The sequence below is a fragment of the Plodia interpunctella genome, chromosome 25 (assembly GCF_027563975.2).
Source record: "Plodia interpunctella isolate USDA-ARS_2022_Savannah chromosome 25, ilPloInte3.2, whole genome shotgun sequence".
Taxonomy (NCBI): Eukaryota; Metazoa; Arthropoda; class Insecta; order Lepidoptera; family Pyralidae; genus Plodia; species Plodia interpunctella.
The window spans coordinates 5,156,371-5,182,885 of NC_071318.1; the positions used below are offsets into that span (position 1 = coordinate 5,156,371).

Genomic DNA, 26,515 nt, shown 5'->3' on the forward strand with positions numbered 1-26,515 from the left:
ACACATGCTTAATGATTCTCATAATATGTACCATTGTGGCCTCTCCCCGCAATCGATGGCTCATCTCCTCGCCTGTTCCGAGTGCCCAAATCTATACTCGGCCTGACTTGAAGGCAGCTTCCTATGGAGCCGTCGAAGTGGCTCGGTTCTGGCATAAAAATATTTTGTATCCATTATAGCATTTGTAGATTTGCCATCGTCACGCCAAGAAGAAGAAGAAGTATGGATTTCATTAGACAATAGCTTTTAAAGTTTAGAGGAACTGTTACAGTCCACTGAAAGTCGTTTAAAACCAGCCGAAAACATGTTAAATTTAAATTGACTGTGCCGAATAATGATATGCGTGGTCCCCATCAAATTTGCATAAGTACATATGCAAACATTTAAATTACATGACTTATTGCAGCTTTATTTAATATTAAAACACTGTTTTTGGTTTAATGAGTTCCGCTATGATGTGTGTTTAAAATTGTGTAGGGAAAATATGTCTGGTTATGGTGCTGCCGTGTGGCAGAAATGGCGACACAAGAAGTGCAGGCTTGATGTCGTCAAGGACGATATGTGTGCCAATGGTCTGATAACTAGGGATGCCGACGACCGTGCGGAGTGGACACGAAAATTAGGAAAGCTGGGTTTCGACGCTCCACGTCTGTGGAATTATGTCTTATATGATAAACTTCTATAATTTGCTATGTAATGCATGTATGTATGAGAGTAACTATGTGTTTCGCGTGAAATCTTGCAACTTCATTTTGAAGCAGATATATTTATTTCAACCGGTTAATGTCATACATAACTGCTAGCGCCACCATCACATTTTTACCAATTTCTTTTGTTTATTAATTCTTTTCAAATTTTTTCGAAGATTTTGGTGACTACCGTTTTTGGTTTAGTAGACTGTAACTATATTCTTATTATTATTATAAATTCCTTTATCTACTGTAGAATAATTTGAAAAGAGATTTTTTTTATTTTCGCTATCGGTGACGCGACACGAGTAGGATCTGAACCTGGGATCGCTCGACTTCAAATTGCACTTGAAACTTTCGACATATTTAGCTCGAATCGAAATAATTTATGCGGTTAAGTGAGGGACTTTGGCAGGTAATAGTGGGGACGTAGATAGTGTCAAATTGTAAGCGAAGTCGGCGTATTTCGGAACAAGTTAATTTTGCCGGGTAACAATTCCAATTCGAGATAAGTTGCGTTCGAATTTCAAACAGGTACTATATGTTGACGTAGAACTTGTCCTTCTGTATTTGAATATTTGAAAATACAGATAAAATAGGGCTTGATAACTTTTTGATTGGCGTTTGTATCCGGCCAGACTAAAGGATAAAAACCCTCGAAAACTGATAGGTAACAATGGCTTTCTCAAAGAGGGTTGACGTCAGGCAGACGGCCGGCCGAAAAACCATAGTTGAATCTTTAAAATTGAATGATTCATTTTTGATAAAACTCGGACTATCGTGGTAATTCTTAAAAAAAAAACAGATTTTTTTAAATTATATGAACCGAATGTATCTTGTGATTTTGCCAAATATAATTTAATTTAGAATATGAAAAGTGCCCGTGAAGGTGTAATTTCTGAATAAATGATTTGATTGGACGATCTCAAAGTATTACCAAATTATTGCGTCATATTTTAAACTAGCTTTTGCCCGCGGCTTCGCCTGCGTCAGTTTCTCGCGGGGACAGTTCAGAGATCTATCATTTTTTAATTTTAAATTACGATGAATGATGAAGTTATGAGTTTAAATCACACCAATCGCCATTATTGCAGTATAATTTATTAATTTGACACCTCAATGCCGTTTGTTTCAGTTGTTAATTGAGATAATTAAAATAATTAATAGCTAATTATTACAAAAACGGCATAATAAAAAAATCATTTGCAATAAGTATAGTATAACAAAAGAAATGGCATTGTATTTATTTATTGCATTTACAATTGTTAAGTTACGATTTAGGATGTAATATAAATTCGTATGCAAAAAATAAATTTTCTTCATCTGAAGCAAGTGGTGGTCAATGAAAATTACTATATACAAGTCAGATTGGTATACAAACTAATGTGGCGCGAGTAGGATTCGAACCTGGGGCCTTTCAATCACAGACGGACGGTCTTGACTAGGTGGTAGTGGCGGCGAATTAGATCTAACTGATATGGTAACTACAATTTCTAATCGTACAACCATGATCCGGTCACTTAAATTTAACTGTGAAATTGAATTAATTAACAAATGTCTGTTATTGATTTAATTGACGTAATAAACGAGTAATTTAATTTATCTTTTCTAATAACTATCAATAATTCAATAAAATGGATGGATTTGTTTATTTATTTGTAAAGGATAAATTCAAGAACTAATTGTGAGAGAACAAACAATATTCTATACAACAGAGTCCTAAAATAATTTCAGATTTGTTCAATCCTATTCCACTTTTTCGATTTAATTTAATAACAACGATAAATGTAAAGTGAGTTTGTATGTTTCTATTCAATCGACATTCGTGAAATATATCAAGAAATGTTAGATCTCTGAACTGTCCCCGTGAGAAACTAACGCAGGCGAAGCCGCGGGCAAAAAAGCTAGTAGATAGATAAAATGTTTACAACGTAGTATATATAATACTAGACTACTATATTTTCAAGTTACACGCCACGTCTTTTTTTAATTTTTTTTGCGGGTCTACACTTGAACAAATTTATGTATAAATAAGTAGTACCTTTGTACTTAGTCTATTTGTAAGTTTTATATTTACTCTATTGTGTCGTGTACATAAATAAATAAATAAATAAGAACACAAAATAGTTCTCAAAGCTGCAAACTACTAGCAACAAGACAAGCTACGCAATAAAGACTTGAGACGTGATATTTTCCAGCCAGTGCATTTCAAACTCTCATTATATTGTACCCACAACATAGTGTACAATCAGAATTGCATTAAGTTCACACTTGGATGCATATTGCTCCAGTTAACCGCGCATGGTTCTTAGGTTAAAAGTGGATATAATTAAATAGTTATAATGTTCTCTTTCAAAAATTATTAACTCTTCTGGTCTTTTGAAGTTTGCATGTTTGCTTGCAGACTTGTTAATTGTTTTAATATCTTTCGAAAAATATTCCAAATATATATAATAGAACATATATAACTAATATTGATAAATTGAATATATTTTAATAAATTAATTTTGTTACCTATGCAATCGTGTCGGATATAATACTTTTGTGGGATTTTTTGATGAAATGTAAAATGTGTGCATATTTACAGGATTTTTTCTATCTGTACATTAGTTTTTATGACAAGTACAGTCCACCAAATCACATAGCACAAAATCGATCGATTTGTCTTGTTTATTTAATTTACTTTCGTAATAAATATGTACCTAAAATATAAAACAATGCATTAAGATTTTTTAGACTTTATTTTGACGTCTATCTTTAAACAGCTTTTAATTATTTAAATATATAATTATGTTTTATACTCGTATCCATGTCCTTACAAATTATATAAAACAGAGTCCTCTGCCGCGTTTGTCTGTCTGTTCGAGATAAACTCAAAAACGATTGCACGAATTTTATGCGGTTTTCACCAATAGATAGTCTTATTTCTGAGAGAGGTTTAGGTGTATAATTTATTATGTTTTTCCCGAGCGAAGCCGGGACGGGCAACTAGTAGTTTATAAAACAATCTATATTTACGTATATAATTTTATGTCAGATAAAAATAGATTATGTATATTCACCATTATTTCCACGTCAGAATTTTGTCCTTTAACGTAATTAGGTTTATTAGACGTGGATTAAAATTTTTAATTATAGCATACCATCATGGCGCAGGCCTCAAAATTCGCTACAGAAACGATAAAAAATCGTAACAATACGATATATTTATTCAGTTTTAATTGTATATTAGGTCTGTCAACGGCTGACTGTGCAACGGTTACTTAGTTACTTTCAAGTCATTGTTGTTTGGCTTGTCCTATGCACAACACGCTTGCAAGACAATGGTCGCGTAAATACCTGTGACGTGTATACCAGTGACGTGAAATACCTGTGATCGTGGAACGGTGACAAAAGTCGTGACGCGAAATGGCAACGACATGGCTGCCCCCGGATATAACCGAAGCGTGTACAAATCAACATGCCCCCTTGACACAGTGCACTCAAACCGGGTTTTTGTATTTGACATTATTAACACAATTGTTTGGGGGTTCCGTCGACAATAGGATACCTTTACCTAAAAACCCTTACAGCCAAACTCTAAGTGATTATAGATCGAACTACGACTTTAGACCTACAGAATTACCGTTAGGTCCGCTTGGATCGAGTATAGAATCATCGCTTTTGGGCTCAAAAATTAGTGACACAACGAGCAAATTTGAAACGAAATTTCATAGTTTTGGTCCTATAGGTAGTGTTGGAGTATCTAAGACATCTTATACCATAAAACATGACCCGTTTAAGAGTGATTTCTCGAGTCCAGTGTCTTTTGAAAGCGCGCCACCGGCGTTTGACTATAATTTTGTGAATAGGCGTAGCTACGTTGATTCTGAAACTGCTGATTCGGAGAAAGTGGTAACGAGAGAGAGGAAAGAAGGAAAGAGTAGAAGAAAGAGACAAGTGGTAGAGGAATATGACTTTATCGTCGTTGGAGCTGGGTCGGCAGGATGTGTTGTCGCGAATCGTCTTTCGGAAGTCAAAAAATGGAAGGTAAGATTTAATTTTACAATGTAATTTGATTTGAAATAAATTATTATGATCATTACGATTAATTGATGATATTTTATTTGGGTATATTAAAATAGTTTGTCTGTTATTATTATAATGTAAAGTTTTCCTGCAAATTGAAATAATTAATTTAATCCTACTAATTCTGCTAATATTATAAATGCGAAAGTTTGTGTGTATGTTTGTTACTCTTTCACACAAAATCTACTGGATGTATCGTTACGAAATTTGGTACAAGGGTAGAATATGGTCTGGAATAATACATATACGGTATTTTTTATTCCAAAATTCCCACGGGAGCGAAGCCCCGGGGCGCAGGTCTTTATTATGTGTTATTTATTATGTGTTATTTCTGTTACTATAATAAATAAATGAATATGAAAGGATCCTTTGCGGTGGTGGACAAGTGGATAAAAAATAACACTAGCCTTATTAAAGTCCCTGTTTCAAGTCCTCTGTACTTGAACATTTTAATTACAGATAAATTATCACGTTTTTACCCATCGCCGTACTATGAAATGACATTTTTGACTTAAGTTTTTGAAACAAACTACCTAATGGAATTTCAGAACGACCACTGCTGAGAAGAAATGCCGAAAGAAACTCATTTGAACAGTGTTGGTCCCTATCATGCCAGATTAAGGGCTTACCATTATTGTTTCCTATATATACCTAATATTCTAATAGAATTAATGCTAAAACAAAGTATATACGTTATATACCTAAAGTACCTAAAGGTCAAAAAGTATGTAAAAAACACGTTATGATTGTGATCGAATGCTAATAAAAAATAGATATAAAACAAGATCAACCAAATAAAATATATGAGAATCGAGAGGACCAGTTCCCTTCTGGTAGCAACGGTTCACTAGTTGACGCATCGGTCAGCCATCTTGAAGCTCAATCATGATATAGGAAATCTCACAACCCGCCAAAAGAATATTATATATTTTTCACATTTATTTTTCAAGATCCGTGTGTAACTTTGCAACCGGCAGCTAACTTAACAACAACCTTTCCTGGCAATGCTGTTGTTGACTTTTAGCTGCCAATATCTCTTAGTCGTCTTGTATAACATCCACATAATATGTTGTCGTATACACCGTCTTATTAAAGTTTAAGGATCTCACGCCACACTTAATAAAAGATCCTGTTTCAAAACGACCACATTCTGAGAAGAAACGTCGAAAGAAACTCATTATATTTTCAATAAAACTATTATATTAGCTGGCATTTCCTTAATTAACTATACACGCAATTGCGTTCGAATGTACTTCCTCATTTACTTCTGTTAGCTCGCGTATAATGATTTATCGACATAACTGTGAAGTTATTAGATATAAACACCGCTACGGACCGCTACACACGGCACAGCTTTGGTGATCTCAGATTTTAGTCAAATTGACGCACTTGACATTACTTTACATACACTAGTGAACTTGACAGTCAACCAGTCTAAAGAACTCCTCAAGTCTTCCTTCACTGAAAGCTTATTTTTGAAAACAATAATGAGATAAATAAATACTGGTATCGAGCGCGAATTGAATCCACGCCTATTCGGGACAGTGCTCTTAACCACTGAGCATACGAGGCCATGCCAGTTCGTCCGAATTAATTCATCTCTTTACGCCTTACGCCGAACCACAGAATTTCAAACGAACTTACAGTATCTTCATTAAAGAGTGAACTAATAACTTAATTTTATTAATTAACAACATAACGTTACAAATGATAACAGATGTAAGTAGGTAGTAGAATTTATTATTAAAACAATTTAAATAGCCTAAGTATTCGTTTTTCATTGCGTAACCCAACTAAATATTATTATAATGGGAAAACAAGAAAATTTTCACATAGAATTTCCCGCTTATTATGTAAAGTCTCAACAGACAATGGAATTTAAGTATTTTCTTGTGAATTGGGTTTACAATGCCTGGGAAAACTCTGTGTACGGTTATAGATAAAACACATGCATTGTTGATTAGGTCTTTGGAAGTGGCAGTCAAGAATTAAGTTATGCTATCAGTTTTTATGAACAAGATACGGATATAATATAATATCTTCTTCATAGTCGTATTCCTCATGGCTGAGGGTCGTGGTTATTGCGTTCAATGAAACACACACAACAACTTTCTTGGCATTATTAATGGAGTGGTTTGCCATTGCCTTCTTCATTTCACACACAAGATAATAAGAATCAACCAGTGTGCAGGTTTCCTCACGATGTTTTCCTTCACCGGAAGCAAGTGGTGTTCGATAAAAACATGAGTCAGATTGGTATACAAACTCATGTGGCACGAGTAGTATTCGAACCTGGGACCTTTCGATCCATAGGCGGGCGTCTTAACTATTACACCACCACCGCTTCTTAATAAAATATATTGTTTCTTTAATCTTGCCGTGTTTCCAGTGCGTAGAGAAAAATATAGATGAGGAGTGAGATGAACGTAGCCACATGAGAACTATTTTACACAAATGTTTAGGTAATACTGGTACCTAAAAGCCGGCACTCGGTGAGGGACGATACATATCAGCATTCTCTCCCGTCGTTTTTGTATGAGCGTAATGGAAGACATTACGGTGTGTTTAGTTGTCTCAATCTCTGCCCTGAAGCCCAGAGTCAGTCATTAAAGTAAACCATGAAATGTTGACGATTCCGCTCTGTGATTTTACAACCGCCCGCCTGCCTGACGTAAATCCTCACCGTTATTGCTTATCAGCTTCCAAGGTTATGTGTCTTTTATTTGCCTGGTTCGAATCCAACTACGTGTCATTTTGTATACCAATCTGACTGATGAGACAGATTCAGAAGCAAGGGGTGGTCAATGAAAACTGCTATACATGTGTAGCAGTTTTCATTGACCACCCCTTGCTTCCGGTGAAGGAAAACATCGTGAGGAAACCTGCACACTGTATGACGATGATATGTATGCGATTACTTGCCACTAGATGGCGATAAGTAGTGGTATAACAGTAATTTTATATGTATACACGTCACAATTTCTGAGACTTATCTTCTTCATAGTCGTATTCCTCATGGCTGAGGGTCATGATCATTACGTAGAATCAACACACAACAAATTTCTTGGCACCATCAATGGAATGGTTTGCCATTACCTTCTCCATTTGACACACAAATTAATAATCAGTGTGCGGGTTTCCTCGCGATGTTTTTCTTCACCGGAAATACTAATACTTATATTTTATTCAGAAATTAATCACAGATGTTTGCTAAAAATACACAATTTACATAGAATTAGCACGAATGCTCAACACCGTGACTTTTTTTGAGGTTATATTTTTTCGCTCGGTTCAATGTTCCTAAAAGGTCGTGGCTGATATTGAAAACAATTTACAATTACATTGATTGCAACTATTGTTACGAATGGAGCTGTATAAGTAACTTTGTTTTAACTAAATAGATAAATGTGTAATGAGTTGTTAAACCCAGCGATTTCATTCGTGTGAATGGCGTAAAGAATTCTAACCTGACTATAATAAAATATTTTTACTAATACGGCAAGTTTGGTTTCAAGTTGAAGTAAATAACATGTGTTATAACTTTTGTTACACTCATCGCCATTTCTTCGAACTGTGTTTATCAATGTAATGTTAATAAAAATTAGAAATAAAATAAATCCGCCACACGCTTTGTCGATGATCTTATTGTATCGCCTAGCGTATGATTTTATTGTATTGCCTATCCGTGAAAGTATTGAAATGAATTAATAGTGCAAAAAAATACTATCAAGTTCATTCACTTGACCTTGACACAATGTTTTACACTTTCATTAACAACGTTGAGTAATTCCACTTAACTCTTTATAGCATAAAGTTTTTTATTTGTGTGGCTGAGTGATTTCGACATTCTGGGCACGTTTTTTTTTATTTAGCCGTTGGATATTGTGCCGGCTGGAAAAATGCTGCTTCCTTTATTTTCCACTCTCTTTTTCTCTTCATATTTAAAACTCTTGGTAGGAATTTGTCGATATCGCTCCTCCGTCTCATTCTAGGCACAATCAAAACTTAAGGATAAAATCAGATTTTTTACAAAAAATAATAGATTTTTGATACAAGTCTTTCATTATCTTTAGTGAGATCATATTACCTACATCAACACATGAAAAAAAAATAATATCCATAAAATACCTAAACCTTTGAGGAGTTTCCTAGTTGGAGATGATCTTTGGTCCATCAGGTCATAGAAACAGAAGCGACGTTGATTTTATTACGTTTTAATAGTCACCTAAGGAACTCTAAGCATAAATTGAATCGCGCATATTTCGAATATATTTTTTAAGCGCAGTCAAGATCCCACCAGCTTATTCGCCTTTATTACCTTAGCATAGAGTTTAAATGTAAATAACATGGCTGGTACACTGAAAAATTCAGAGCAAGTAATGACAAAACTTTCTATGTTACCATTTACACGGTATAGCAATGAAACAATCTTCAAAAACTAGTTCATGTAGTTCCACAAAGAGAATATAATGCGTCTATGAAAAAAACGATTGTACCCGGGTAAGTATCGCTTACAACGATTGTCTTAAATTAGTATGTTCTTACAAAAAGTTGAAATGGACATATCGAAGAATCATGTTTTTGCTGGATGGTGCATAAGAGAACTATTGGATACTTTCCAACTAGTTATATTTTTTTTTTCTAATGTCAAAAACTAAATTTTATATGGAGCTAGTATGACATGAATGTATTGTGACGTCACGGATTTTCCAGTTAATTTTTTTTTATAGGTATACTTTAATGACTGAAAAAATATTATGAGTCAATCATCTTCTTCATAGTCTTATTCCTCGTGGCTGAGGGTCGTGGTCATGACGTGGAATTAAACACACACAGCAACTTTCTTAGCACTATTAATGGAGTGGTTTGCCATTGCCTTCTCCATACTGTAGTTAATAAAACTGATCACTTTTTTATTAAAGTGACATTTATTTATTGTACTAGATTTTGGCCGCGGCTTCGCCTGCGGGAATTAAGATATATGAATTATATACCCTTATATTTAGTTTAAACCACATAAATGCGAAAATTTCTAGAAATTCAAATTCAAATCATTTATTCAGAAATTAGACCTTCACAGGCACTTTTTCTAGTTATTTCTTAATATTTATAGTTATTTCTCACAAGCTACAAACTACTGGCATTTCGGAACGACCACTGCTGAGAAGAAATGCCGAAAGAAACTCATTTGAACAGTGTTGGTCCCTATCATGCCAGATCGGCTTACCATTATTGTTTCTTACAATGTTTTTTTTTCTTTCTAATAATATATAGAAGTACATAATGTACATAGTCAAAAGTTATATAAAAACAGGTTATGATTGTGATCCGAGTGCTGATTATAATATATATATATATATATAGAATATTGGTTGAGCAGATAAAGCAACGAACGCGGCAGACGACTTTGTGTCACTTCCAGTATAAAATAATTCTTTGTTTTATCATAAAACTAAAACAACGAGTCTCGAAGTCCTAAAGCGAAAAACTTTCACAATCCTCCTAAATGGTTCCTTGTATTTTCTTTTCAGAGAAACTATAATAAATAGCGAATTGTGAGCATTTCATTATATTCACTGTTAACTAGAGAAAGGTGGAAACCTTGGAACATTTTTCAAAGGTTTTCGGACATCGCCGCTTGATGATAAAGTGTCTGATTCAAAACGAAGAAGTTATGATCAAGTTGATCACTAAAATATAATTTACAACTTTTATGTTCAACCCTATATTTGTTTGAAAAATTGTTGAATGATATTAAAATAGGGATAACAGTTGCGTTTTTTAGTAAATTGGTTTGTACACTATTATTGTATACTTTATTTTATAATACAGGCTGAAAATAATCTAAATCACGAACATAATAATAAAAAAAAAACATTCGAAATTTCTAAAGTCATTTTATTCTATTTTTATAAATTTGGTTAATGTTATTATTTCTCATGGATTTAGTAAGTACTTCAATGGAGTACGTACTAATTCCATGATATTTCTTAATACATGCAGGCTGAAAATAATCTAAATCACGAACATAATAATAAAAAAAAAACATTTGAATTTTCTAAAGTCATTTTATTCTATTTTTATAAAATTAGTTTATGTTATTGTTTCTCATGGATTTAGTAAGTACTTCGACGGAGTACGTACTAATTCCATGATATTTCTTAATACATGCAGGCTGAAAATAATCTAAATCACGAACATAATAATAAAAAAAAAAACATTTGAATTTTCTAAAGTCATTTTATTCTATTTTTATAAATTTGGTTAATGTTATTATTTCTCATGGATTTAGTAAGTACTTCGACGGAGTACGCACTAATTCCATGATATTTCTTAATACATGCAGGCTGAAAATAATCTAAATTACGTGCATAATAAAATATAACGTTCGAAATTCGGTGATTTCCCGGTAGATTCATCGTCAAGTCCCCAACTCCCGAAGTTCCGGAGAATTAGTCGGCGATGCGAACTATTGGCGACGAGACAACTTTGACGGATAGTTTGCGGTTGGTTACAGATAGATTTATAGTCCTGGCACAGTTTTAGAATCAGTTTGAATCGATACTAGGAATACCTAGTACAAACTAGGTACTCTAATAAGTTAGATAAATAGATATTTGTTTCGTTTGTGGCGTGTGGTACCGCCCTAGAATAGGATCATTCCATGTCCTCCCATGGAAGTCGTACGAGGCGACTAAGGACAAATACACAGCACATTGAAATAGCTTGGGCAGCTGATAGGTAATACCATTACCGTGGGTGGTTGACGTCAGGCTGTCAGCCGGTTGTAAAATCACAATATGATAGCCGAATCTTCAAAAATTTTCCTGGCTTCGCGGCGTTACAGCCCCGAATGCTACCCGGGTACACGCACGAGTGATAGAATGAGATAGTGAGACTTCCTCTCGCTTCGGTTGTTTCCTCAAGTCGTTTTCGTCAAAAAAGCACCTCAAGTCTTTATTAACTGATAAATGTTATTATACTTTAAATGATTTCTTTAATGATAGACTCGGATAGAATTTATGGCTAGTATAAGTACATTATAATTCTTTTTTTGTTTTGGATTTGTAGTGGATAGCATGCTCGTCTTTATTCATTTATATTTGCATACCTATATTCGGTAAAACATGTACGTTTAATTCACTTTGACATCAATTTGTATATTTGTACTCATGTTTTTGTAGAACTAGTTTCTTATAATCAAAATATTATCAAATCATTCAGTAATTAGACCTTCACAGGCACTTTTTCACGTCAAGTTTTATACTAAATAGTAATTTCTCAAAAAGTTACAGACAAGCGGCATTTCGGAATGATCACTGCTAAAAAGAAATGCCGAAAGAAACTCTTTATTTGAACAGTATCGGCTCATTTAAACAGTGTCGGTTCCTATCTTGCTAGAAGGGCTTACAAAATTTTTAATTCTATAAAAGACACGCAAACATCAACTTGATCGAGTACGGAACCCTAAAAAAGAATTAGCTAGTTTTCGAATTTAAATATCGGAAAATTGCAACCAATCCGCTGCTGAGAGGATTTCAAAAATAAATTTATCAGACTCAACCATTGACTGTGAAAAAATAGATGATATACTGACGTTAAAATATTCTAAGACTGGGATTTGATCAAAGCCGTGCTGTGCTGAGCGGACTATTGCTTTGGTCCCAACATAAATGTGACAATACGAATGAATAGAAAGTACCTACATGTGGGTGGTTCCATAAGCTAATGGGTCTGCTATAATCTGTATAACTCGATTATTATTTTTTTGTTGGCACAAAACTTTTTTTTTTATATTTGGAATAAGATATATTGTAAATACATGCTGCTCTTCTGCTACTGTGTACAGTAACAGAGTGTAATGTACCTGATTATTTATGAAAATGAAGGTGGTGGAGGTGAGATTTACTTTTAAGTTTAATTTATCTTCTTGAGACTAAAGACCATATGGTTTATAAATTTAATGAACCTTTTTGTGGTTTCTTCTTTTTGTATCGTCTGTAAGAGATTGAATTGTTTTGTTGTTTGGCTTTGGTTTTTCTATATCATATAAATATATATATGTTTCGATCGAAATCCGTGGTCACATATGTAAATGGGTCTACGGTCAAATAATTTATTTCTATAGTCATATCCAACGGAGCTACGAAAAGATTGTCTATATGCAAATAATACCACATCTAATTTTTTAAAAGAAGCATCATATTTCAATGCGAAAAGTCTATTTATGCGAAGTCTGTGGCAATCGCAAAGTTTCAGATTAATTTAAATCCGATAGTTTAGAGCCAATTAAACTTTGAAAGGGTTTCATTTCAAACGGGTCTATATGCCTCAATAATTTTTATAATTTCTCTACAGTATGCTGGAATACTAACACTATTTAGCAGAGATCAGTGTTTGCTATACCGCTGTATATTACCGTTACTAACAATATTAATGTGCATCTGAATGTCTAGTTTAAGAGTTTGTAACATAGATGGCGGTGTACATTTTATGATTTCCTGAATCGCGTTATGAAGTCGTTTTCACTAATACGTTACTGACCTTTACAAATAATTACACATCTTTACACATAGGATATTTGCAGTACTCAGTACCACCCGGCGGCACCAGGACGATTCTCTCAATAGGCCTTTCAGGTATCTTGAGCAACATACCGCTTTGGTAATTTTTTCGAGTAACGTCCAAAGCCGAGGCTCGTTCCCATCTTCGGAGCCCTTTGAGCTGTAACTATTTTGGTTGTACGGTCATTGCGACTGTCGACATATTTTCTCCGGTTAAACAGTAAAGGTCGACAAATGGTCGAAAAAATTCAAACAATGCGGTGATCATATTTGGATTGTGATATTCAGTAAAAGCAAAAAACTTTTATTCAAAGAACCAGCCAGCATTCTTTTTTTATTATGTTCGGAAAACTTACACTTAATTACTAATATAAAAAATAACTTAATAAGTTTTCGCATATTGCTTTCAAACGCTAGCTTGCCCAAAAATAATTAAGAAAAGAAATTTAGGGAAATTAAATCTAAAACCTCAATACCTTGATAAAAAATAAGATATAGACACTAATTCGACACACTACATGTTCGGGAGCTTGGTCAAACTACTCTTTACTATAGTATTTCTAAATGTGTTACAACTAGAACAAAAGAGATCCAATTCGGAATTGTTGACTAATTTATTCTCCTAAAAGGTACAATCAGGCAACAGCCAGCATTCTAAATCGACTTATAATCGATTTGAAATCGACTAATACAAAATATAACCCCCAGGTACTCCTTCTAGAAGCGGGTCCGGAAGAACCAGACGTGACCAGCGTGCCAGCCTTCGCTCCAACTCTGGCTGGCTCCAGCATCGACTGGATGTACCGCACGCAGCCTGAGGAGTTAACCTGTAGAGCTCAGGCTGGACAGACTTGCAGATGGACTAGGTAAGAATATTGCTTCCTCTTTCTCATCTCCGCATATTTCCGGTTCCGTTTGGGATGTCACGCTCTTTAGTTTGGGGAAAGCGTAGAAAATAACCTTATAATTTTGAAGATTCTGCTGTGATTTTACAACCAGCCACCTGATTGACGTCAACCCTCTTTGGGACTGTTATTGTTACCTATCAGGCTATGTTTCCCTTAGATACCTAGTACGACATCCACAGGAGGATATGGAGTAGTCCTATTGTAAAGCGGAACTACACGACACAGGTAAGAATATTCTGTCCATTCAGAAATATATTTTTTTTCTTGTTCAACCAAATATTGGTGTGAACATTGTTCAGTTCCCGCCACTATTCTTTGTACTGAAAACGCAGTTGCTTCCTCCTTTTTCAATAACAAAGGCAATGATTAATTTGTGGTCTTTCTGCTGGACATTTTTTACCTCATGGTCTCCACTCAGTTTGTAGCAAAGCTTTTTTAGCATTTTGTTTTAATTTTCCACCTAATAGGATGTTTATTTTACAGTGGAAGAGTAATGGGTGGATCAAGTACAATCAATTACTTAGTGTACATGAGAGGTAATAAAGAAGATTACAATAGTTGGTTTAATCTTGGGAACTACGGTTGGAGTTATCCTGAAGTAAATATAAATTAATTCATTAAAATATTAATTTGAAGAATCGATAAACTACACCTTCTTGTACTATATTTACATGTTAACTTACAGGTTTTACCATACTTCAAAAAATCTGAAAATAATAGAGATATAGAAGCAAAGAATACTTACTATCATGGAAGCAATGGGCCTTTAAATGTAGAAAGATTTAAATATGCAGATAAGAATTCTATAATGGTGATTGAAGCTTTTAAAGAAATTGGATTGCCATTAGCAGATCTTAATAGTGAATTTCAACTTGGCGTTATGGCTGCTCAAACAACGTCAAAAGATGGGAAAAGAATGTCTACTAATGCCGCCTTTATAAGACCTATTAGAGATAAGAGACCTAATTTAATTATCAAAACAAATGCTCAAGTAACTAAGATATTGATTGAGCCTAACGAAAAAGTAGCTTATGGAGTTAAATATTTAAAAGATGGTAAGTGGTGTGAAGCACATGCAAGAAAAGAAATAATAATAAGCGCTGGATCTCTAAATTCCCCTAAAATTTTGATGCTCTCTGGTATAGGACCAAGAGAAGATTTAGAAGCTGTTAATATACATGTAATAAAAGATCTCAAAGTAGGACATAACCTTCAAGATCATGCTACTACAGAGGCTATGTTAATGGGTCTAACAAACAAGTCATCTACACTACTAAGTGACAATCAATTATTGCGTGAAATAGAAGCATTTTCGAAATTCAGATATACAAAAGGTCCTCTAACTTCTACGGGTTCAGTACATGTGACTGCATTTATTAAGACTAAATACGCCGATATAGATTCATCCGTACCTGACATACAATTCCATTTTGATGGACGACATCGCAGAGATTTCTACTCAGATCCAACACATTATTTGGTGTCGCGAATATTCCCATTTGCTTACTACGACAGTATTAATGTTAGGCCGATTTTATTACTACCACAAAGCAGAGGATTTTTGACTTTGAACAAAACAAGTCCAGTATTCGCTCAGCCAGTAATATATTCTAGATTCTTCACAGTGAAACGTGATATTGACACATTGATTGCAGCCCTTGAATTTATAACCAAACTAGAAAATACTGAAGCATTTAAACAATACGGGGTCGAATTTATTAAACAACCCGTCGATGCTTGTTCTACTTATAAGTGGGGAACATATGACTATTTTTTCTGTATTATAACAAGATATACTGGAACAATATATCATCCTGCAGGAACATGTAAAATGGGACCGTATTGGGATAAAGATGCAGTTGTTGATCCAAGATTGAGAGTTTATGGAATCGGTCATTTAAGAGTAGCAGATGCATCTATAATGCCTGATATAACTCGTGGTAACACAAATGCTCCTGTGATAATGATTGGAGAAAAGGTATCCGATATGATTAAGGAAGATTGGAGAGATGGAAGCTAATATTTACTAGTAAATTATAATATTAGATTACATTTTAAAACAAAATTTGATAATTTAATGAGAAGTATATATAAGAGCAAGATGGGATGTGATGATGAAGTCCGACCAATTTCGGTATTGGCGACAACTTTAGTAATTTAGTACAAAATTCTTATACGACGTCCGAATACTGGAGATAATATAAGGAACCTCTAATGCGATGTGAATAAAACTTCGGTTTTGGACTGTATGAATATAACTGATAAAAATATAAACATGGGTTCGTTTGTTATACGAGACAGTTCAATCGAATGTATTGTATCGCTCGGAATGTCTGATTGGTGAAGTAATGGGTCAGTTGAGGGACTACTTCTAGAAATTCTTTGAACATATGCTTGGGACTGTGGCTTAGGATTTAAGAAACATTCCAAAATTAACGTGATAGAACGTAACATGACGTGTGATGTGGAGCGCGCGGCTGAGGTATACGTCTACGTCCTGAATTTGACCAGGCTGGTTGATGGTCCATATTGTTGCCACCAATGTACAGAAAAAGATCTCAATTTGATAAATTAGGAAGCTGTCAAGTATGGTCGTTTGTTATGTTATTTAGATCATAAATATTTATTCTCTTGGCTTAATATCGGTTTAATAAATTATACAAATAATATTTTAGTCTGAATAATTGTGTTTCTTTTATTACCCTCGTTTTGGAGCTAAATATATTATTTACAATAATTTTCCACACAATAGCAAACGAATTTCATACGGTGAGTGGAACAAAAAAAATACCCTTTTATGTGATCTAACAACACACCATGTCAAGAGCACAAAAGTAATTTAAAATTTTAGTAATGTTTTCACTTTGACAGAATTTTATACAAAACGTAAAATTAATAATGAATAACATTGACTAATTTCAAAAGATTTTTAGAGTTTGGATAATTATAGTAAGAGATAAATATAAATATAACAAATAATTGCAATTGAATTAAACCCCCTTGCCTAATTGGGCCAGTGTTCTTAACCACTCATTTTGTTTTTAAACGACGAACAGAAGAAAGCAATTTGTACTCTTCTCATCAGCATACTTAACTTTTCGAGTGAGATATTATGTATCAAGAAAAAAAAAACAGTTAAACTTCAAACACGACAAATGAAAATAGTATAGGAAATTAAAATAAATATGAGAAGACTTAATACAAACACTATATACTTTAACACTCCTAGATTCTTACTAAATCAACTACTAAAACCAACACACAACAATTTAAATTCACATTCACATTACACCAACTATTCATAAATTCACTCTTTTGATCGTAGATTTTTGTCATACACAATCACAACCACCATATTTATGTTTTTAATACTTTCCACCAACTTCTAGAGTTATGTTTTTAATATTTTCAAAGTTTATCGTTGAATTCTCACTTACGTGTGTAGAAAGTAGATTATGTTAATTTATCTTGGTCGTAAACTGCATGAACTGTTTGCACCCTATGTTTTGAGAACGGATGAAAATGATTTTTCATAGAATTTGAAGCACAGAAATCTAGACAGAAAAAAAATATTTTAATTTAGTAATTTTTGAAACAGAACAGATAAAGTCTCTATTAAAAATCGGTATTTTATGACTTGGTATTTTGGAAAAAAAATAGGTATTCAAATTAAAAGAAACTTATTTTTCTTGTCGAGTCAACCATTCTAATTGCAACATATGTATTTTTTAATATATGTTAGCCAAGACCAATGCATTTATTTTTAAACGAATGCAACATAAAGTCATTTATCAATCGTTCTCCTAAATTCTCTAATAAATTTTGTATTCAAAGGTCATTCTTGCTAGATCTATAAAAATACTACAATCCAAGTTTAAATTTAAGTATTAAGTATTAAATTGTTAATTTGTGTTCATTGATGATTGTAATAAAAATGATCTTGCAAGGAAACTGGCCGATAATAAATCGAAATTTACAAAAAAATAAACATAATATTTTTTTTTTTCACAGAGGACGTACCATGGGTGGATCTAGTGCAGTGAACTACTTGGTCTATATGAGAGGAAACCAATTAGACTACGATGAGTGGGCTGCTTTAGGTAACCCTGGATGGAGTTTTTCTGAGGTATGTAATAATAATTTTATTTTCATTAATTATTATAAATATACAAGTCAGTAACTTGGTTACATGCTATTATCTAGAATCGCCAGAGTTCAAAATGACTAACCAAGGTTAAGAACAAAAACATACATGAATTTTACTCTACGTCAAATGATTTAAAATAAATTCTTTAAAAGTGAGCTACAGGTAAGATAATATGGACAATACTTGGCCCTGCCATTCTCGTCGAAACCTAGCAGAAGGCGCTAATCCAAAAAGACCTGGCTTGACGTTGTCAAGGAGGATAATCGTGCCAATAGACTAAATTCCGAAGATGATAAGAAGATGCTAAAGATCATGTAATCATAAAGAGATCATATCAATAGAACACCACACCGGTGGTACCGTTAAAGTTTAAAAATCCCAAAGAACCACTAGGATTTAAGGCTGGGATATGGCAGGTCCCACGAGAGAAATAGTAGGAAAACGGACTTTGGGCTCCGACGCTAGTGGCCCTGGAAGAAACAGGGAAAAAGTGTATGATAGAGAGTAGAGTAGTAATACTTAAGAATCGCCATGAATTGAATGAAAGAAAGATTATGATTCCTTCATAAGTAAACAATCAGCTAGTTGACAGTTTATTGAGCGAATTCTTTCTCAGTCTTTTATTTACTGGTTTGTTCGTTACTTTGAAATAAATGTAATAAAGATGTGGGAGGTCTTTATATTACGTTCCTATTTCATTTCAGGTATTACCCTACTTCAAGAAAGCAGAAAATAATCAAGACATCGAATCCCATGATTTGAAGTATCACTCAATCGGAGGTCCTCTAAACGTGGAGCGATTCCCGTATATTGACTACAACAGTATGATGTTAGTCCAGGCATTTAAAGAAAGAGGGTTACCTATAACTGATCTTAATAGCGAATTTCAAATCGGTACAGATATCATACAAACAACATCCAAAAATGGCCGTAGATTTTCTACTAATGTCGCTTATATTCGACCTATTCGTAATCATAGACCTAATTTAAAAGTATATACTAATGCATATACTACGAAGATATTGATTGAGCCATATACTAAAACAGCTATAGGAGTACAATATATTGTAAATGGTGTCATATATGAAGCTAAAGCAAGAAAAGAAGTAATTGTTAGTAGTGGTACAGTAAATTCTCCGAAGTTACTAATGTTGTCTGGTATAGGCCCTAAAGAACATTTAGAAAGTTTGAATGTACCAGTCCATGTAGATTTGAGAGGAGTTGGACAAAATCTACAAGATCATGTAACTACTGACTCGCTTATTATTGGTTTGTCAAATATTACATCTACTTTGGTAGATGCACCGACGTTACTACAAGAAGTAATGAAATATTATAACCAATATCCAAAGAAAAATGGTCCATTAGCATCAACTGGGACTTTACCTGCCACAGCCTTTTGGAAATCAGAATTTGCATCAGAAAACGCTCCAGATATTCAGTTTCATTTTGATGGTCGTAACGTCAGAGACTTTTATTCAGATCCGACACAATATTTAGCTACAAATATATTTCCGTTATCTTTTTACGATGGTCTTTCAGCAAGACCTCTATTGTTGAAGCCTAAAAGTAGAGGATATATTTTACTGAACAACACGGATCCACTATTTGGTACTCCATTGATTTACGGCAGATTCTTTACTGTGAAAGAGGATTTAGATACTTTAATATCTGGCATGCGATTTGCTGTTAGCTTAGAAAACACAGAAGCATTTAAAGCAAGTGGAGCATACTTTGTTAAAACGCCAGTCGAAGCATGCACCCTCTATCCATGGGGTACATACGATTACTTTGCATGTCTGCTTATGAAATACACATCAACCATTTTCCATCCCGTAGGAACTTGTAAAATGGGACCAAAATGGGATACAAGTGCTGTAGTAGATCCAAGATTAAAAGTGTACGGTGTTAGAAATTTAAGAGTAATAGATGCATCAGTGATGCCTTTAATTGTAAGAGGAAACACGAATGCACCAACTATAATGATAGCAGAAAAAGCTACAGACATGATCAAGCAAGACTACTTGTCATCGCATCTTTTTTAAGTTTAATTATAAATATATAGATAAACATAGTTACCACAAGAGTGATAATACATTTAGTTGAGATTTTGAAAAACTGTATACTGAGCGATGCAATCTCTTTTTTCAAACGAATTAATTTAAAAGAATATAGTAAAAGTCCTTCCAATCCTACTAATATTATGAATGCAAGTTTGTAAGGATGGATGTGTGTACGTTTGTTACTTTTTTCCGCAAAATATACTGGACGGATTATTATGAAATTTGGTACACGTTTAGAATATAATCTGAAATAACACATAGTGTATTCTTAATCATGAAATTCCCACAGAGGCGAAGCCCCGGGCCACAGCAATTTTCTGATATATTCGTTGTGGGAATTTCATGCAATTCATTGAATTTATCGTATTTCATTTGCTCAAGAACTAACCCAATATTTACAGTATTGTTCGTTTTTAGACATACGAATACAGTTTTTATGAGCTTTATTCACTTTGAATAGAGTTCAAAATCGCGATATTATTTACCGGATTCTGGGACAATATCATGGTTATTGGTACAAATGTAATGGTTTCTGGGACAATCGGGTGTTTTTTTATGTTATGCTATATAATTTCATAAGAATATAATAATATACACCAAAACTAAATTAAATTACCTAATTATTGGTGTATAACATTTTATTGTAAGACTTATTGTTTGCGCACAAGACTTGCAAAATCAGACATTTTCAGAATTTAACGGCTTTTGGGTATTTTACCGTAGCTAAATTGTTTTGTAAGTTTTAGTTTTACATTCTTTTTTATATTTTTTTTTCATAAAAAAGTACTAATGTTTTGTAATAGTTTTTTTTTCTATTATCCTGCCAGTGTTATATTTTTTATTGCGGTAATATTTTTTTTTTAAGATCATGGAATGAAGTGACAATTAACGTAAACATAAATGTTTATGATCTACTTTCCAAGATTTCCAAGTAAACTGGTAAATGCAGAATAAAATTATAATGAAAACTATATATACATAGGTCATAATGTTACGTCGTGCTCATTATTATTTTATCTATGCTCGTGCTCCATTACCTTGACGATCTAACACGCTTCGTTGAATTAATAAATATTTTAATACATCTATGTATATAGGTTCACATTGTGAAGCGTCAACGTAGGTCGACGTACCATATAATTTTTGCGTTAATCCGTCGACGGACGTCAACGTTACGAAGAACTACCGGAGAAACCGATCCGGGCCGTTATGGAATCCAAAAAGTTTTTGTCGCAAGCGTGATAATATTATTATTTATTAATAACAAACTCCAATTTTGAAAATAGCTTTCCTCAGTAATGAATATGGCGAAATATATTTTTTAATAGGACCAGTTATATAGTTCTTCGTGCTTCGTGCTTCGGAAGGCACGTAAGCCATTGGTCCCGGTTGTATTTGCAGTCGTTAAAACCAATCCGAAATGGGCCCGCGTGGTGGATCATGGCCCAAACTCCTTATCCATCTATAACGAAGGCCAGTGCCCCAGCAGTTGGGACATTTAAATGGCTGTTGATGATGATGATAGTTTTTAGAGATACATTCAAATACACTCTTCTGCTTTATTCAATTGAAGATATTGTTTAAGAATTTCATGTAAAAAATTATACTTTTTCCGAACTGCACGCAAACGAAGCTGCTGACATAGCTAGCACACAATATAATACAAAAAACAAATGAATAAACAGAAAAACATAAATGGTAAGACATATTTAGTCATACATTCATCTGCAGAGCGAAGTAAAACAGAAACTTTGAGACAAAGACCAACAGAATAATATTTCGCATGTAGTCAGCTACGAGAAATCGGTGTGGCCACCAAAACAGCTGTAATGGTGATAATTGATCACTGCACAGTAATATAAAGTCGCTTTCCTAATTTGTCTGAAAACTTTCTTCTTATAAATCACACTACGTATTTTATGGGCTTTTAGTTGAATTTTGTCAATGGTTATACGAAATAAAAGATGATATTCCTGTACCACATAAAAATAAATGATCATAATTTCTCAAAATAATTTTAAAAATGTATGCATTGTTCCAGGGGGGCTACCATGAAATATAAAACAAATAGTACGTCATTGTGTCGACACGATCTCTTACTCTTGTTTTTACACGATGCGTACACGATATGGGAAAAACAGACAGCATGAGACGTTGCTAATTTGCTACGTGTTTGTATGTTTCATGGTAGGTCTTCAGTATTGATTCAGGACTGCCTAAAAACAACACACTTAGTTTTGACACTGACTTGTGTCGACTTACGCCGAATTACTCCTTATTTTTTTTGTTATTCTGCATTGTTCCGACGTGTCCACGGGCGTCAACGTAACGGAGAACGATGGAGCGCAATGTAACAATGGGGCCACGCACCACATTTATCCAGCAACAGTTTAAGAATGTACTTATTGGTGTTTAGTATCATATATGCTAAACGACCTAAAAATAAATATCTAAAAATAACACCAAACGCACATGTACGCTCTTTGTTTTTTATTTTTGTGTGGTATATGTGTGTTTGTATTTTAAACAAATATTTTTCTATTCTCTTCTACTGTAGTATTCATTTAAAATATAGAACTAGTTCTTGTTCTAAACATGTGTGGACAGACCCAAAGCTTCACATATGGCAAGGATGAACTCGCTGATTACGTGGCCACACGCAAGCCCCATCTGCCGTTCCTGCACCCCCATTATCCACCTCCATAAACCACGGTGCAAACAATCTGCACAGTTTCTGTTCTCGCTTTTAAAGTCGGCTAAACCAACCAATAGGGGCTAAGAACGTGTTTCTCATAAAATGTTATAAAAGGTATGATATCTTAATTATTGACCGAGCGAGCGAATCGGGCAAGATCTACAAATCAACTTGGGGCAAAAATACATTTTTGTATGTATGTTTGTAATGCAATAACTTTCGAACCGTTGGTCTGATTTTGATGAAATTTAAAAGGTAGCATCTGTCAATAGAAGCAAAAATATTCACAGTTTTGTAAAAAATTATAGCGTTCGCGAGGTGTAAGTTCGCGGCGAACAACTTAGTATATTTTAATTATAGTAATCAATAGGTATATTGTAATTTGACAGATAACCTAACTACTAAGAGCTTGTTATACCAGTTTCTGATAAAATATCAATAGTGATCTGACAGACAAACTAACTAGTAGATAAATATCTCCAAAATGATTTGCCAGTGAGCTCTTGTGAAACAAAGTTTCTAACGCTATTCGACATGTAACATATTGGCTATCTGATATTTTATACCAAGAGATGAAACAGGACCTGAAACTTTAAAGATCCTGATAAGCTCTGTGTTCCATCTATCTTAATTTGATTTGTTTTAAACATGGAAATTCACTTTGAATGCTCTGTTATTTAAAGACTTTTGAATTTGTTGTCTTGTATTCATCACGAATTCAAAGCCAAATTTAAAATTGATGAAGATTCTTCGATTTTCACCTTTAGTCGGCCTATACGACACCTAGGGCGGGACCACACGCCAATACTGGATAGAGTACACGTATTATTAAACTTTATTGTTGCGATAAAAGCAAACGTATAAATAGTGAATTTTATGCTAAATTGCATACTTTGACATATAGACTTGTGAGAGAAATTTACGCAGGGCAAAAAAGACACACAAGACCAAGATTAAAAAAAAAATGCCACAAGTTTTATTGTCGGTAGAAGATCTTGTGCTCGTATAGTAAACTGTTGAGTTCCCTTGTCGGAAGCCTGGATGCATCACCAGGTCATGCTTATCATAAATGCATTGTGATAGAAATTGAAGCGACGTGAAAAATTTCAACTCTTTAGGACGAGCGGAGTCAAGTAAATTTGATTTCAGAAAAAATATATCGGGACAATTGAAACTAAATAAAATGTTGTAATTATATTATACTAGATGTTGCCCGGGGCTTCGCTCCCGTGGGAATTTTCAGATAAAATATAGCCTATAGCAATCTTGGATAATGTACCTTTCTAATGGTGAAATAATTTTTGTAATCGGTTCGGTAGTTTCGGAGATTACCCGCCTCAAACATGCAAACTCACAAACGCTTACATCTTTATAATAATTGTATATATTTCGATATATACTTGGTTCTCTAAGGGTGCGTTGCATCCGTCAACTTTTGACATTTAATTTAACCTACGCAGATAAACGCCATTATAATTAAGGACTTTGGCGCGCGTGTTAAAGTTAACGTTAAAGTTTACAGGTACAACTCGAATAGAAGACGTATTGATTCAATGCCCCTCTGTCAACCCTTCCAGTAATTTCATTTATTGACACAATACCCAAGAAAGTAGCCCAAGCACCCTTCAACAAAGCACTTCTCAATTTGGCCGTGTTATAAATTTTACGACACCATTGAGTTCAAACTTCATCAAAGAGCAATAAATAAACAGTAGGTTCGTACTTCGTCGCTTGTTCTAAATGTTAAGGCCGTACGTTCATTAAATTAATAAATGGGCCACGCTCAACGGGCCACACTATGCATTAAGCTCCCGGGCCCGGTAGACACAAACACGAAACTGCATATAATTTTGTGTGATCACAGGTTTACAAAATTTTGCCAAAAAATAGCGTTGTTGCCCCTACCTGATGTCAACCCTCCTTGGGAATGATATTGTTGCCTATCAGCTTCCTAGGCTGCGTGTCCCTTAGTCGCCTCGTACGACATTTACTGAATGACATGGAGTGGTCCTATTCTAAGGCGGAACCACACGCCACCGGGCTAATTTACAATTGCGTTTACAATAAAAGAGCGAATTCTCATTCTATTCTCACTGGCTTTACAACCAAACGGCCCTGGCCCTGTTCCTGGCGTGTGGTTCCGTCCTAAAATAGAACCACTCCATATCCTTCCGTGCATTCGTTTAGGTAACCGTGGGACACAGCAGGTAGCTGATATCTTGGACCGAATGGACCGGGGACACGCGATGATGAGAATAGGTAATCAACCTAATTATATAAAATTAATGAATTAACCTTCTCCATTCCGCTTTATAAATAAATATATAAGGACAAATCACACAGTAAGTTCGAGACTTGTGTTATGGGATACTAACTCAACGATACTATATTTTATAACAAATACATATATAGATAAACATCCAAGACCCGGGCCAATAAAAAAAAAAGACCATTTTCCATCATGACCCGACCGGTGATCTAACCCGGGACATCGGTTCAGAGGCAAGCACTTTACCACTGCGCCACCGAGGTCGTCAACTTTGATGGATCAAAAGGGGGAGAAAAGAGAGTGAGAGGGAATGATCTGAAATGTTAAGGCACAGCTTACTTTATCACCCGTAGTACCTCAGATTAAACGGTTATATAACTGAAAACTTTTTCTCGTAAAATTGAATACTATCGTGTTTTTATGTTCGTCGTAAATTATAAGGGATGTACTGTTTGACTTGTGTTTTAAGGAGTATTAAAATCTCATCTGCATCAAAGGTACCTACATAAACATTTAAGAGTGTCGATAAAGCCATATTTTTATTCGTTCTATATATTTTTACAACATTTTTAAAGTCTTTGAAAATCCCGTATTGCTAAGGATTTTTCACTTTCAGTAAATTCAGTAATATTTATTTCAAATTCGTTACGTATCTATTATTTTACAAATAGTTTTACCTTCAAAATACCCTTATACAATGCATATTTCATAAAACGAAGCAAAAATATGACAAAAATTTATAAAAAAAAAGATTAATCTGGGCATCGCTTGCCAGTGACATTTCCAGACAAAGATAAGAGAAATGAAAAAAAAAAAACGTTCGTTTAGCCTCCAACTTGGCGTGCATATTAAAATGCAAGATTTATAACAAGCATCGCGATATTTTTAATACTGATTCAAAAATAAAATTTGATTGCATTATTTTCTAAAATAAAATTTGAATTTAAACAAAAATGGATCTTAAATATGTTCTTTCAGAGGCCAATATTATTATTATTTATGCGTAAGTTACATATTTTTTTTTTATTAAATGGTGAAATATATTTATTTTTAAATGTTATTTGCCAAATATCACGGGATTGGATTGCCAGATCAATCAAATAACTTCTTTC

General features: G+C 34.0%; 1 protein-coding gene across 2 annotated transcripts; it reads left to right on the forward strand.

The window, feature by feature from the left end:
• The first annotated feature begins 3,912 nt into the window (after positions 1 to 3,912).
• LOC128680860 (glucose dehydrogenase [FAD, quinone]-like) lies at positions 3,913 to 23,669 on the forward strand. 2 transcript variants are annotated; one of them, XM_053764326.2, is made up of 4 exons: positions 3,913 to 4,718; positions 14,030 to 14,187; positions 18,241 to 18,355; positions 19,081 to 23,669. In XM_053764326.2, exons 1-4 carry the CDS (start codon positions 4,098 to 4,100, stop codon positions 20,419 to 20,421), a joined length of 2,235 nt encoding a protein of 744 aa, XP_053620301.1. In that variant the 5' UTR covers positions 3,913 to 4,097; the 3' UTR covers positions 20,422 to 23,669. The 2 variants fall into 2 exon arrangements, with proteins under 2 accessions (XP_053620301.1, XP_053620302.1); XM_053764327.2 differs by lacking the exons at positions 18,241 to 18,355; positions 19,081 to 23,669 and adding exons at positions 14,713 to 14,827; positions 14,915 to 18,208 and having other exon boundaries at positions 3,948 to 4,718.
• The last annotated feature ends 2,846 nt before the right edge of the window (positions 23,670 to 26,515 follow it).

Bases quoted from the DNA above. Each gene is read 5' to 3' on its own strand.
- LOC128680860 (XM_053764326.2), top strand. From the start codon at position 4,098: ATGGCAACGACATGGCTGCCCCCGGATATAACCGAAGCGTGTACAAAT. The intron at 4,719-14,029 runs GTAAGATTTAAT...TATAACCCCCAG, and splicing joins CGGAAGTCAAAAAATGGAAG to GTACTCCTTCTAGAAGCGGG. The intron at 14,188-18,240 runs GTAAGAATATTG...TTTTTTTCACAG, and splicing joins CAGACTTGCAGATGGACTAG to AGGACGTACCATGGGTGGAT.